Consider the following 15,000-nt stretch of genomic DNA (forward strand, 5'->3'; position numbering starts at 1 on the left):
GCCAGAATGTGTCATGCATCTTCAGGTGCTAGCGAACGATGCCACGATGCCACGATGCCAGCTAAGCTAAACCGAGAACTGATTGCAAAGCAACCGGAATATTAGCGCGAAACAAAAGAACAGGAGATCTGGGAATACGTCCATCAGAAAACATGGATTGTGAAGGATTATGAGGGGGTCACTGGGAGATTTTCTCCCCTGTACGGGATCTGTAGCCCCCCCAAAATGTGCAGTTCCCTGCTCTGTCAGCCAGCGGTAGGTGGTTAGCATTAGCAGTCTACTCAGCACTCAGGCTAGAATGAGGAGCTCTTGTGAACGCGCATTCCAGAGCACTAAGCCCACTCCACTTGTGTGGGCGCTTTGATGAAATGAAGGCGTCGGCTTATACCACAACACTGCGAAATAGGTGAGCACACACACTTTTCGCACTCCTGATTCATCTAGTTTCAAAGTGTGTGCGTGCACGAGAGAGAGCCCATGCATGTGTGTGTGAAAGAAAATAAGACGCGTGAGACAAGCGGAATGTCATCGGTGGTCTGTAGGGAGGTGCCGTGATGTCAGGGTGGCATGCACGACTAAAGAGGGCAAAGCTGAAAGCCCCCCCCACACACACATACACATACACACACACATACACACATACACACACACACACACACACACATACACACACACATACACACATACATACACACACACACACACACACACACACACACAATTAATTCCTTTGGCCTATGTCCTCTTATCATTGGAGTAGCAGCTGCATTCTGTGCACATCTCTGAAACCCCACAAGCGCAGAGCCGCCCGGCAGACGATTACACTTCAATTTGAATCGTTTCAGTTTATCGCTTCCACAAATGAATCACCATGTTCATTTGTCCACACTCCACTCTACACCACCACCACCACTCTATGGTTGAAGCCAGAACTGCTCTTCATGACAGAGGAGCAGAGAGCACAGCTTACTTATTGAGCCAAATGAAGTTAGCCATCATCTGAGCTCAGAGTTTTTCTTTGGATGTATATATATATGTGTGTGTGTGTGTGTGTGTGTGTGTGTGTGTGTGTGTGTGTGTGTGTGTGTAGAAGTGATGGGATGGGACTCCCCTCAGCAGATTGCTATTTTACCTCTAAGATTACTGGGCATGTACTCAATTTACCCCTCCCACTTCTGTGTCACTCAGTCCAAACTCCTCCCACACACTTTTTAGCCTTGACAAATGTCAGCTCACTTGAGTAAAACAAAACAGGATTGAGCAGGAGGTGTAGAGGTGTGGTGATGTGTAGATGTGTGTGGGAGTGGTGATGTGGAGGTATGGTGATGTGTAGGTGAGGTGACGAGGTATGTAGGTGTGTAGATGTGGAGGTGTGATGAGGTGTGGAGGTGTGTAGATGTGGTTCTTCATGAAGCCTGTGGGGCTTGTTGTGATTTTCTAATTCAGGCACGCTGCTCATCGCGCCTTGACTCCTGCAAGCAGGCTGGCTTTGTGTTTGGAAGCCCATGCAGCAGCCCTGAACTTTGTCTAAGTCCTGGAATCGCCGCACTCATTAAGCTTGCCGGCCTGTTGATAGCCTCAGCAGCGCCTCTATGGAAAACGCCGTATGAGCTGACGGAATCGACCGGGAGGTCTGGCTGGGGGGGGGGGTGCCCGTTTTCTGAAGTTTGAAAATGCCACGGATACAGCCTCGAAGGCCTGTGGTAGCTGTGTTAGAGGAAGCAGTGCAGGTTCTTCATACCAGTGAAGGTGAAGTGTTGCACGGTGCCGGGGGCTTTCACAGAGTGTGTCGATCAAGTTTGGATCATAAAGACTTAAAGTAGAAGTAACTTAATATGTTTAAAAGTGAAAATTAAAAAGCACTTGCACTAACATTTACTTGCAAATCAGAAGTAAACCTAAAATATATAACCAGAAGTTAACCAAAAATAATGATGTAGGTGAGTCTGCCTACAGATTTTCTTATACAAGATGTTGGCAGTGACCATAAACCTGAAACACTGAAGTTTATTGTGTTAGAATCGTGCTGGTAACATGAAGAAACAGAAATAAAACATGTTGTGTGAGGTTAAACCTTAGGTAGGGGAGATGGCGTTGGGAAGATATGATGGCTGCATGTGATATAAGACTCGACTTGGATCAAAGTTGCTTGTTTATGGCTATGTCAGACACCAGAATAACACATTGATTACTGCTGTACAGGAAGTGTTAGTCTCAGAGTAGCCGTTGACCTTCAATAGCGTACGTTAATGTTATCCACCCATGTGCAACTAATTCAGTAAGCGTGTCATAATCAGACGCCATTGATTTTATTGATAGGGAACCAAGCCGGGCGATTGGCTGGGCGAGTGTTGCTGTGGGTGGTGTTGAAATATCGCTAAAATCACCAGCAATTCATCTAACTTAGTCTCTAATAGACGCCACAGAAGCGCTCGGCTGTGCAGTTGCCGGGGACTCTCGCGCCTCCGGAAGCGACGGTCATGCTCAGAAACGGAACGGAATGAAAATATTCATTTGTTGAGGCTGGCTAACACTCTATGCCATGCTCAGTGAAATCCCCCCCCCCCCCCATTTGCATTCACACTGAAATGGTATCCAGAGATCCAGAACAAGAGAGGGAAGGAGAGATTGAAAAATAAGAGCAGGAGAGAGGATGAAGAGGTAGGGAAAAGTGAGAAGTGTGTGTGTGTGTCTGTCTGTGTATATTTAATATAAACATGAACCAAAATGGACACATGGACAAAAATACTGTGCTGGGTTTATGCTGCTTCCATATTCATTGTGGTTGTGATATGCTGTGAAATATATTAAAACAGTGATTCCTCGCCATACACCACGTTTTCAGATGATTGATAGTTCCCCATTGAAAGCGCTCCTTAATCTATGTCATCATTAAAAGGCTTGAATCTGGAACTCTGGAATACCTCACAGGTTTCAGGGCTGCTTTGCATTCGGTAGTCTTCAGCAACATCGGTATTGCAAAGGCCAGTATTGTGATGAATATTAACAAACGATATATTGTGCAGCCTTAGAGGGAAGGCAGTCAGAAAGCCAGAGATGGAGAGAGGGGAAGATTTCTCACTGCAGACCCCCTGAACCATGGGCCCCTAATGGCTGTGGGTACTGGGGTCGATCCCCGATGGATCAGCCGCTCATGGCTGAGCAGTAAGGTCGTGCTTGGCCTGTTTCTCTTGACGGCAGAAAAAAAACGGCATCGTGTTCTAAAGTGCCATTTACAACTTAATTTAGCACATATGGCCTCTTTCATCAAAACACAGTTCAGTAACTCCTTTAAGTAGTTTGTCTTCCATGACCCAAGAGTTGCTTGGAGTTTCTTGAGTCTTAAATGCCTCTGTATGTGTGTGGTGTGAGAGTGTGGAAAGGGCTGAGTGTGTGTGTGTGTGTGTTTGGCACTTTTGGAACGTCTAAATGGAGGCGTTGTTGCTCAACGTTGGCTCCCCTCTCATGCAGATCACCCAGGAAGCGGGAGAATTCATGATCACCTTCCCGTACGGCTACCACGCGGGCTTCAACCACGGCTTCAACTGCGCAGAGTCCACCAACTTCGCCACCCTGCGCTGGATCGACTACGGCAAAATGGCCACGCAGGTGGGTGGCACAGATCCCTCACGGACGCCACGCTGGCACGTTTTCTTATTTATTTATCCCATTTCTTTTTTTAAAAAAAAACAACCCCAAAACAAAACTCCATCTTAAATCTGGCAACCGAGCGTGACCAAGCGTGAACAGTGTACAGTAAGCACTTTTAAACTCAACCCGACAGCGTTGAGGTTGGACGTTGGCTGTTATTTTGCATGGACGCCGTAGTAATCCCCAGAGGTGGAGGCAACAGCAGTAGCTGGTCTGTGACTGGGCTCCAGACCTCAATGGAGATGAAGGAGTCACGGTAACCCCTCTGGCAACCAGCAGGTGGCACTGTAGTGCTACAGAGAGAACGCGGGAACAACAAAGAGAAGCCATATGGTATACGTGGAGGCCAAAAGTCTCTCTCTCTCTCTCTCTGTCTGTATGTCTCTCTCTCTCTCTCTTTGTCCCTCTTTCTCTGTCATTCTCTCCATCTCTTTCATGTATCTACCAATTCCTGAACTACCGTGGACGTAATGTCAAACCACGCTGTAATTCTGTGGCGGAAGAGGCAGGCGTTCCCCGGCTAGTGTTTCATTTCCCAGGCGCTCTGTGACTTTTATGGGAAATGCATTGAATGCACAGCTTAGTCTTTTTTTCGACCGCTCTTTTTAAGAGCTTCCAAGTTGCCATTATTGTCCAATTTGGATTGGATAAATCTATTTTTTAAAGACACTGTAAATACGCGTTTAGACAGGAGGAGTCTTCGTACATAAAACAGCAGTCATAAACATCAAAGCACACCACTACACACATAAGTCATTCTACCTAAGGGAAGTACATAGAAAATGGAAGCTTTCTCCCCCACTCTTGTATTTATTACTATCTGAAGACTTTTATTTTGGCGGCGGCTGGGTGGCACTTCCTCTCCTAGATCCTCAAGACAGCATATAGTGCAGGTATGGCACTAAAAGATCGTGACCAAACGGAGCAGCTACTGACTCACGACACCATTTAGCACTCTCAGCCGATCAAAGTGACGATGGGGGTTTTAGGGTCTTAGTGAGCTCGGTACCGTGCTTTCTGAACTCCAACAGGCAGTCCTGTAAGTGGAAGCGCGGGGAATGCTCCCCTCCCCTCACAAGTAATCTTTCCTTCTCTGCCTGAGATTGTTGGGCGTTGTTCTTTAGTCTCTGTTCTTATCTTTATCTGGTTTCATTTGATTACGTTTGGCCCTTGGACTATGGTCCACTTTAACAACCATGATCAGCGGATCACCCATAAACCCACACGCCCGTGGACGTCACTCAGCGCCACGCCCACGTCCTGCCTCAGCCTCCTGTCCTCATCACGGTTTTTATTATTTAAAAAATGTTTTAAATCAGGCCACATCTATTCAACAACATCTAAGTTGTTAGCCAATCAAAACCCATCGGGATGTGAAACCAGAGCGGGTGGGGGGTGGGGCAGGCATAAGATACATCTACACATTTCTACAGGTCAGCTGTGATTTGGATCAGCTTTTTGCTCTACAGTAAAAAACAATCCTTGAAAATCTGTCATTTGTATGATTTTGCAGATGTTGCGTGCAGATCTAGTCTAAGCCATTAATTACATGCGTTGTGGTGTTTTGGGTACTAATTATCACTCAAAGAATACTGCAAAACTATGTAGGCTTTTTCTGTTGTGCATTTAAGAGCTTTTACCGTACTGTAAGGGCACTGTGTGCCTTTGCCACCTCTGGCTCTCACACCCTTCGTATGTCTCTCTCGCGCTCTCCTACTCTCTGTCTCATTTCCCTGCTCTTCTGTCTTTTTCTGTCATTCCTCCTTCCTCCTTCCATCGCTCCATGTTCAACATTTCTCTGTGTTTGTTTAGCTGTGCAGGGTTTTTCCTCCATGTGCCTCTTAATGTAGGAGCTCATTACTAGACCCCTCTGTGACTGCAGGGTCCTTTCAGCACACACACACACACACACACACACACACACATACACACAGGCGCGCACACACACATACACACAGACACAAACACATGCACATTAAAAGAGAAGAACCATTTAAATTGTGCAGATAACACAACACATGGGGAAAAAACCTCACATAGAGAAATTCTAAGCTGGGGTCAAGCACATGTTTGGATACTCAGCCATGCTAATTATATTTCAAGTTAATTAAAAGCTTATTGATGATAATTAAAACTTATTGTTATTAAAGCTTATTAATCACCCTGACATCACCCTAAGAATGACATCAGCATTGCATAAAAGCGTGTCTGGAGCGAGAGTGCTGTGTGCTGTGAGATGATGCTCTCTGTGAGAATACTCCATTGTTATGGAGGAGCCAAACCAGCAGTCGTGTTGAGGTCTCGGGTTACCATAACGATGCAGTGGCAGGTTGTGTGGGTGTGGGTGTGTGTGTGTGTGTGCATGTGCTCAGACTGTGTCCAGTGTAAGATGCAGTAATCTTAGTTGCTTGGTCTCATTTATACCCCCTGCAGGCAGGGCCTGATTTGTGCAGGCTCATATTGAACAATAAATGTCATCTCCGAAACACACGCGCACACACACGCACGCACACGCACACACGCGGACACACACGCACGCACACGCACGCACACACACACGCACACACACACACGCACACAGAGCCCAGTGCTTTCCTCCCTCTGCCTGCTCGTCTGCGCTCGATTAAAGAACGAGGTCCGTACGGTTTGAGCGACATTGTTTGAGTCCCTGCGGTTAAAGCGCGGCGGCGTGTGCGTGCGCGCTGGCACAGAGGGCGCCATCGCCCGCATGCATGCAGTGCTAGAGCGCTCATCTGCTGGGGGTGGAGTAGCATTGTTTTAGAACAGGCTGCATGCATCCTTCTCGCTGGTTGGATGCGTGAAGCACACGACCGTTGCTGTAGCATCGTTCTCTGTTTGTGTGTACTTGTCAGTTCTCTAATGTCGGTTTTTCGTGTGTCTGCTGCGTTGCCAGATTCTCCAAGAAACCCCCCCCCTCCCCCCCCCCGTCTTTTTTATTTTATTTTTTCTCTTTCTCTATCTGCACCTCAGTAGAGGAATACAGTATTGTAGTCAGCACTGCACTGGAGATGTGCTGATATTGCTTTGTGGCTGGTGCTTGTTGCTGTGGTTATTAACAACCCCTGCCACACACACACACACACACACAATCACACACTCTCTCCTGTATAGAGCTGTTGGCTCTTGCCACCCGGCTTTGCACTGGAATGTTTCCTGTAATTGAACACAAGGTTCTTAGTGCAGTGGAGAAAATAAAGGCGGGACGCTATATAGCGAATAGACACTTTAGGGAAAATGAGCTTTATTTTCAATTCTGTATCTCTCTCTCCCCGCCTCTCCCCGTCTGTTTCACTTATAACTGCTCCACTGCTGATGAATACGCTGACGAGATGTAACACGACCCCCCCTCCTTCAGTTTAGAGCAGTCTGATTGGCTGCGGTTAACCCTGCAGAAAACTCACCTTCTGGAAGAGAGCAAAGCCACGTTGGCGGATGACTCCCTTTCCTGGCTGCCAGGGCTTCTGCTGCTATTTCGGTGGCGTCTGCATCACGACTCCTCTCGGCGTGAGCTTGAGGATGACGGCGAGCCCCACAAACCAGACGCCACCGACCAGCAGACGCCTTCTTACGCACCTCGGTAAACGCCAGGCAGGGCCGCGCGGTCGGGGCTGGCTTTTGATCTGCTCGCGCAGCGGTCCAGAGGGGAGGCTTGACAAGGTAGTTTCTGGCCGGCGGCGAGCAGCCCCGGCCCGGCCCGTTCCCCTGTCCGCCGGGCAGCTCTCCAAAGCCTCCGGAGTAAGCCCCTGAGAGGGGGAGAACCACTCCTGTCGATCAACCGCCCCTCAACAACCATCCTGCTGTTGATCGCGTGAAGCTGCTTTAGAGCTCGGGTCGAACCTGCGGTGCGTGGGGGTGTTGGGCCAAGTCGCATCCAGGTCACCGCTTCCTGATGCTGGGCGGGGCGATGGGGGGGGGGGGGGGGGTCGTTATCTTCCAACTTATGATTTGATTGGATATCATGTGCCATTAAGCACTACGGTTCGACGTCACTTCTGGTTCTCGGTGACCATGCACCCTGGCCGCCTCACTCTCTCTCTCCCCCCCCCCCATCCCCCTGACCCCCTCGCCCCCCCCCCCCCCTCCCCCCAGTGCACATGCCGTAAGGACATGGTGAAGATCTCCATGGACGTGTTTGTGCGCTGCTTGCAGCCCGAGCGCTACGAACTGTGGAAGCAAGGCAAGGACATGACCGTGCTGGACCACCTGAAGCCCACGAGCCTCACCAGCCCCGAGCTGGAGAACTGGAGGAAGAACAGAGTCACCTTCAGGGAGAAGCTGCTCCGGAGGTGAGACGGGGCGAGGCAGGCTGCTTGTTCTCCAGTGCCCCCTAGTGGAGGGGAATGGTGTGGCAGGAGCAGACCTTGATTGGACAGCATTGCAGGGCTGCGCAAATATATGGGGTGTTAATCGATTGATGTATTTATGTACTGATGATATGCAAGGTTTTTGTTAAGGGTTCGCAAGCATTGTTTTAATATTTAATATATTTAGATATAATACAGGACAAATCAGGACAAATCACAACTATGATGTGAAGCAATTCAGTGTTTTTGTACATAAAATGAAAGCACCGTGTGGTGGTTCAGGCTGGAACGGAGAGAAGGCTGAGCAGTTGGAGGGTTTTGGACAGAAAGTCTGTATCTTGGCACGTCGATTGAATCACATCTGCTAAAAGCAAAAATAAAATATCAAGCATCATTTGTCAGGCAGGAAAAAAAAAAATTGGAATACAGCAGCAGGACGTGCTGAAGTATATCTGCAGTCTGTGAAGAAGAAAGCTTTATGTGTGGTAGCTGTTTAGTGGGTCTGACACACGGGCCCAGGTTAAAGGCTGTGTGTGTGTGTGTGTGTGTGTGTGTGTGTGTGTGCACGTGCGTGTGTGTGCGTGCGTGTGTGCATGTGTGTGCGTGCGTGCGTGTGTGTACGGTTGTGTGTGTGCGTGCGTGTGTACGGTTGTTTGTGTGTGTGTGTGTGTGCGTGTGTGTGTGCACGTGCGTGTGTGTGCGTGCGTGTGTGCATGTGTGTGCGTGCGTGCGTGTGTGTACGGTTGTGTGTGTGCGTGTGTGCGCGCGCGTGTGCGTGTGTACGGTTGTTTGTGTGTGTGTGTGTGTGTGTGCGTGCGCACGTGTGTACGGTTGTGTGTGTGTGTGTACGGTTGTGTGTGTACGGTTGTGTGTGTGGTTGTGTTTGTGTGTGTGCGCGGTTGTGTGTGCGCGGTTGTGTGTGTGCGGTTGTGTGTGTCTGTGTGCGCGGTTGTGTGTGTGTGGTTGTGTTTGTGTGTGTGCGCGGTTGTGTGTGCGCGGTTGTGTGTGTCTGTGTGCGCGGTTGTGTGTGTGTGTGTGTGGTTGTGTGTGTGTGTGTGGTTGTGTGTGTGGTTGTGTTTGTGTGTGGTTGTGTTTGTGTGTGTGCGCGGTTGTGTGTGTGCGGTTGTGTGTGTCTGTGTGCGCGGTTGTGTGTGTGTGTGTGTGTGTGTGTGTGGTTGTGTGTGTGGTTGTGTGTGTGTGTGTGTGTGTGTGTGTGTGTGCGTGCTCCCTCAGAGCCCAGCAGAAGGTGAAGCAGCTCCGTAGGCTCAAGCCCGAGGAGCTGAAGGTGCTGCTAGAGGAGGGGGAGGAGCTGGACGTGGCCGACTACCAGCGGCGGCTGGAGGAGAAGGAGGCCCAGAGGAGGCAGCAGCGCGACGAGCGCATGGCCAGGGAGGCTCTGCTCACCCTGGAGGCACTGGAGAGGGAGGAGCAGGAAGCGGCGCTCCGAGAAGAGGGTGAGCCCCGCCACCTCCGGCTCAGAGGTCCGTGCGGTTCTGTCGACCCAGGCTGGCCGGCGTCGTGGACTCCTGCGGGAGAATTATGGGCTGTCGTGGAGGTCGAGCGTAAATGCGTTTAAACAAAAAAACGTCACACGTTCTCGCGCAAACCGTGGTTTCTGAAGAACATTTCCGAAGCTGTTTACGCCACAACTTTCAGACAGCCAACAACTTGGCCCAGTTTCAGATCCCAATTATAAGACAAAATGGCGTTTTGGAGGCAAGCCTCAGTCCCACTCCCCCTCAGGTCCGATCACCTACGCTCGGGTGAAGAGTGTGAAAAACACGCTAAATTGGTGAACACTCCCCCCCCCCCGAGCACAGTGTGCGTTCATCGGTGGCCCAGTCACATCACATTATTCTACATAAGTGGCGCACTTACGGAGAGCAGACCGTTCTGCTGAGCTCTGCTTCCATCACCATCTCGGAAAGTTTCAGGAAAGCTTTCTCAAAAGCTTGTAGTTCCTGAAGGAACCTATCTACAGGAGAGGGGTGCAGGCCCCTGAGCATGTGTTTGCTGTTACAGCAGCGCTGAAATCGTTGGCCTGTGTCCCACCGAGATAAAGCCTGTAACAGACAATGTTATGCGCCATCAGAATTTGCCACCTGTCAATTTTGGCCAGTTTGGTTCTTTAGCTTCTAAGCTGGCGGGGAAGTGGGGATAGCCGATCCAAAGAAGAGTGTGTGAACGTGGGCGGGGTAGGGTCTCCCCGTCATAACCAGTCTCAGTGTGAAATAAAATAACCAAAGTGCTCTAGTATCTCCAGATCTCCATAACAATCTTCTGTAAGTGTTTTAGTGGATGTACTAAGAAAGTACTTAATGCTGACAGCGTTCGAGGCTGCGTCTTCGCCACCTCCAGGTCAGAGTAGACGGGCGGTACCCGGCCTTGCTTGGGCACTGCGGTGTGTGTGTGTGTGTGTGTGTGTGTGTGTGTGTGTGTGTGTGCTCATTAATCCTCCGCAGTTGCATCTGTTGCACGTCTCAATGACTTGTTTGTCTTTGTCGTCTCTTTCTGCTCTGCCTGACGCGCCACCAGGTGCCCAGCCGCCCGACCCAGGGGACGGAGTGCAGAAGAAGAAGAAAAAGAAGAAGAGTGTGAAACTGGCCAAGGAGGAGAGCTTCCAGCAAGCCTTCGAGCAGTTCGCCATGGCCAAGGCCTCCGAGGGCCACGGGAACGGGGGCGTGGTCATCGGCAGCTCGGACACCGCGCTGCAGGCGAGTCCGCCGGCTTTCCGGAGCCTTCATCGGCGCTAAGAAAGCACCAGTCCAACGGTGAAAGCGTGTGGTACCCATAGACAAGCCAAACAAACAAAAAAAAAATCCCACACAGGATAGTTAGTTTGCGATACTTTGAGATCTACGTTCTGGCGTGCATTTATGTTTTTAAACCCCATGTTAAAATATTTCATTGGAATTTTTCTTAATAGGGTACCTCCCGTTTTTTTGTCTCGTTCTTAAGAAAATACGATGTGATGTAGACAAGCTAGAAATCGCGTGTGGTTTCAGTTCTCTTTCAAGACTTTTATTTCTCCTTCATCGCAAATTGAGTATCTGGAAGGCGTTCGGGAGAGCTCAGGCGTTCGAGCGCGATTCGAATGATGGGCACTGTCTGAGTCCTCGGGGGCATGACTGGGTTGTACGGATCTGACTGCTTGCATTCTGTGTAACCCCCCCCCCCCCACAGACTAACTCCTACTCGAAGATGAAGATGAAGGTCGAGGTGAAGAAAAGTCGCAGGCATCCATTCAGCAAGCCTCCCACGCGCACCCTTCTTTCCGTCGTGAAGCAGGAGGCCTCCAGCGACGAGGGTGGGTGTCCCCACCCCCAGACTCGGCGGGATTGTTTAGGGGAGAAACCCCCCCCCCCCCCCCCCGGCCAACTAGCTGTTCCTACCCTGCTCCCGACAGCAACCCCGCGACCCATTCTCACGCCCTGGCCTGACGCTCACTGTACAGAAGATTGTGTGCATGTTACAGCGCTTGCGGTTGAATCGCGTGTTCTTTTTTCCGTCTTTGTGACATTTTCTTATCTGTTTTCCCTCTTTCTCTGTCCTTATTTACTGACTCAGTGTCATCTTCTCACCCTTCTTTCTCTTTCCTTTTCCCTTCTCTCTGCGTTCACTGGCATTTATTGATCTGGGGATCATGACTCCCAATTACCTGCTTTCAAAGTCACTTTGAGCATCCAGCAGGGAGACATCTGCAACTGCTGTGTGTGTGTGTGTGTGTGCGCGTGTGTGTGTGCGCGTGTGTGTGTGCACGTGCGCGTGTGTGTGTGTGCGTGTGTGTGTGTGTGTGTGTGCGTGCGTGCGTGCAAAGAGAGACTGATAACAGGGAACAGTGAGGATTACAGTGATGTGAGAGAAGATCTCTCGTCTCCAGGTGAACCAGTAACCTTACCCGTCTTAGACGCAGGGGTCCTTGATCGCGGCCCGAGTTTATCGAGCGTTTAGGAACACGTCTAGCCTACACATGACCTAATTTGTTAGAAAAGCGAAAGTTATTCTGAAAGGTCTGATTATTTGAGGCTCTAGACGGCAGCAAAGGAGAGGAAGGTGGAGAGAGTGATAGAAAAAGATGAGAACAAGGAAGGAAGAAGTAAATCTAACCGTGTGTGTGTGTGTGTGTGTGTGTGTGTGTGTGTGTGTGTGTACGCGTACTGTTTCTCCGTAGAGCTGTACTCAGGGCTGCCAGTAGGGGGCGGTGCAGAGCAGGAAGTGAAGAAACCAGAACATTGTCATCTGTGGCAAAACCGTTCGCCTGATTTCATGGCTGAGAAGAAGTTCAACGCTGCCATGGCAACCATTGAGCCTCACTGTGCTGTGTGCACACTGTTTTGCCCATACACCCAGGTGCCAAATGCCGCTAGCCTCATAATGAATGCTGTTAGCCTCTTGCTTAATGGTGCTAGCTTCAGGCCAAATGCTGTTAGCCTCATGCTAAACGATGCCAGCTTGTTTGGCACTTTTACTCATATTTGAAAGCTAGTTCTGTTTGCTGAAAGTTATGTTTCCATGCTGCCACTAATACCTTTATGGTACACCGCCTGAAATATTGTAGAATATTATGGAATTTTATGATAGCTTTCCCTGGGATTAACCTGTGTGTGTGTGTGTGTGTGTGTGTGTGTGTGTGTGTGTGTGTGTGTGTGCTCTAGCCTCATAAGGACCCCCCTCCCTCGGGGGACGTGTCTTCTGGTCATGTGTCACAATGCGGCGAGTGGACTCAACCTCTGGTCCCTGAAATGTGCTTCAGTGCCGGCCCTGACAACACGGAGCCTCTGCCCTCCAGCTCCCTCATCAGGGAGGACGGCACCAGTGTTCTCCTGGCCTGCTCGGGCTGCAACCTTCAGGTCCATGCCAGTGAGTACACCCCCTGCCTGCCATGCAACGCTATAGTCTACTGTACCCCGTGTACCATGTCACGCTATAGTCTACTGTACCCCGTGTACCATGTCACGCTATAGTGTATAGTATAGTGTATATACTGTACCCCGTGTACCATGTCACGCTATAGTGTATAGTATAGTGTATATACTGTACCCCGTGTACCATGTCACGCTATAGTCTACTGTACCCCGTGTACCATGTCACGCTATAGTGTATAGTATAGTGTATATACTGTACCCCGTGTACCATGTCACGCTATAGTGTATAATATAGTGTATATACTATACCCCGTGTACCATGTCACGCTATAGTGTATAGTATAGTGTATATACTGTACCCCGTGTACCATGTCACGCTATAGTGGATAGTATAGTGTATATACTGTACCCCGTGTACCATGTCACGCTATAGTGTATAGTATAGTGTATATATACTATACCCCGTGTACCATGTCACGCTATAGTGTATAGTATAGTGTATATACTGTACCCCGTGTACCATGTCACGCTATAGTGTATAGTATAGTGTATATACTGTACCCCGTGTACCATGTCACGCTATAGTGTATAGTATAGTGTATATACTGTACCCCGTGTACCATGTCACGCTATAGTGTATAGTATAGTGTATATACTGTACCCCGTGTACCATGTCACGCTATAGTGTATAGTATAGTGTATATACTGTACCCCGTGTACCATGTCACGCTATAGTGTATAGTATAGTGTATATACTGTACCCCGTGTACCATGTCACGCTATAGTGTATAGTATAGTGTATATACTGTACCCCGTGTACCATGTCACGCTATAGTGTATAGTATAGTGTATATACTGTACCCCGTGTACCATGTCACGCTATAGTGGATAGTATAGTGTATATATACTGTACCCCGTGTACCATGTCACGCTATAGTGTATAGTATAGTGTATATACTGTACCCCGTGTACCATGTCACGCTATAGTGGATAGTATAGTGTATATATACTGTACCCCGTGTACCATGTCACGCTATAGTGTATAGTATAGTGTATATACTGTACCCCGTGTACCATGTCACGCTATAGTGTATAGTATAGTGTATATACTGTACCCCGTGTACCATGTCACGCTATAGTGTATAGTATAGTGTATATACTGTACCCCGTGTACCATGTCACGCTATAGTGTATAGTATAGTGTATATACTGTACCCCGTGTACCATGTCACGCTATAGTGTATAGTATAGTGTATATACTGTACCCCGTGTACCATGTCACGCTATAGTGTATAGTATAGTGTATATACTGTACCCCGTGTACCATGTCACGCTATAGTGTATAGTATAGTGTATATACTTCCAGCTCTGGATCTTAATTGTGATTTCCCTCCTTCTGTTCAGCCTGGCCAGCCGTCCACCCCAACCCCCCCACCCCCCACTACAGTGTCAATCAAACCATTTCAGCCAATTTACTGTCACCCAGGCTGAGCCTCGAGAGATGGTATTTACATTGAAAAACATTCTGTTTCTGCAAAGAGTGAAGGGGAGGGGTGGCTGAAAAGTGGGAAAAACTGTTTATTTACCTTCTTCCTCTGCTCTGCTCGGTCCGAGTGTAAGCCGCGTAGCCAATTAGGGCGTAAGCGTGCGTGTGTGGGTTTATTTATTTATTTATGTGTGGGTGTCCGTATATATCCGTTTGGTGAGGACGAAGCGGCTCTGCTGTCCTGCAGCATTGGGCTGCAGGTTTTGCATGCTCTGGCCTGCTAACATAGCCTCTCTACTCTAAGAGAACCCAACCAACCTCTAAAGGTGTGGCGGCCAGGGATCGGATTCAACGCTCCGTCGAGCACCACATCGGGTTACGTAGATCACTTTACTATCCACTCCTGCCCACTGCACATGCTGCCGGAATGTTCCGGAATGACATGCCACCCATACGACTACAGGTTGCTGCAACGTTCGCAGAATTCCAGTGCACTTTAGGCTGGGACTTGGAAGCGGGCGCCGATCGCTCCCTGCGGCATGCCAGGCTCTGCCCAGACATTGGCACTTTTTCCTTACTGTTCTTGTGCCAGCCACAGTTACTGGAACTCGGCCTCAGCAAAAGAGGTCCTTAATGTTCATGAAGGTGGAGAGAGGCACACGCAGTTACCCTA

General features: G+C 49.2%; 1 protein-coding gene across 2 annotated transcripts in view; it reads left to right on the forward strand.

The window, feature by feature from the left end:
• Positions 1 to 15,000, forward strand: part of kdm4b (lysine (K)-specific demethylase 4B) — a 41,313-nt gene that overhangs the window by 15,234 nt on the left and 11,079 nt on the right. Inside the window, exons 8-14 of one of the 2 annotated variants that reach the window (XM_035523162.2) lie at positions 3,472 to 3,609; positions 7,762 to 7,958; positions 9,210 to 9,430; positions 10,512 to 10,690; positions 11,160 to 11,283; positions 12,148 to 12,326; positions 12,632 to 12,836. In XM_035523162.2, coding sequence (XP_035379055.1) covers positions 3,472 to 3,609; positions 7,762 to 7,958; positions 9,210 to 9,430; positions 10,512 to 10,690; positions 11,160 to 11,283; positions 12,148 to 12,326; positions 12,632 to 12,836 — 1,243 coding nt within the window. The remainder of the gene's footprint in view (positions 1 to 3,471; positions 3,610 to 7,761; positions 7,959 to 9,209; positions 9,431 to 10,511; positions 10,691 to 11,159; positions 11,284 to 12,147; positions 12,327 to 12,631; positions 12,837 to 15,000) is intronic. The other variant, XM_035523163.2, reaches the window with a different exon arrangement.

The sequence above is a fragment of the Electrophorus electricus genome, chromosome 26, assembly GCF_041902795.1.
Source record: "Electrophorus electricus isolate QZ-2024a chromosome 26, ASM4190279v1, whole genome shotgun sequence".
Taxonomy (NCBI): Eukaryota; Metazoa; Chordata; class Actinopteri; order Gymnotiformes; family Gymnotidae; genus Electrophorus; species Electrophorus electricus.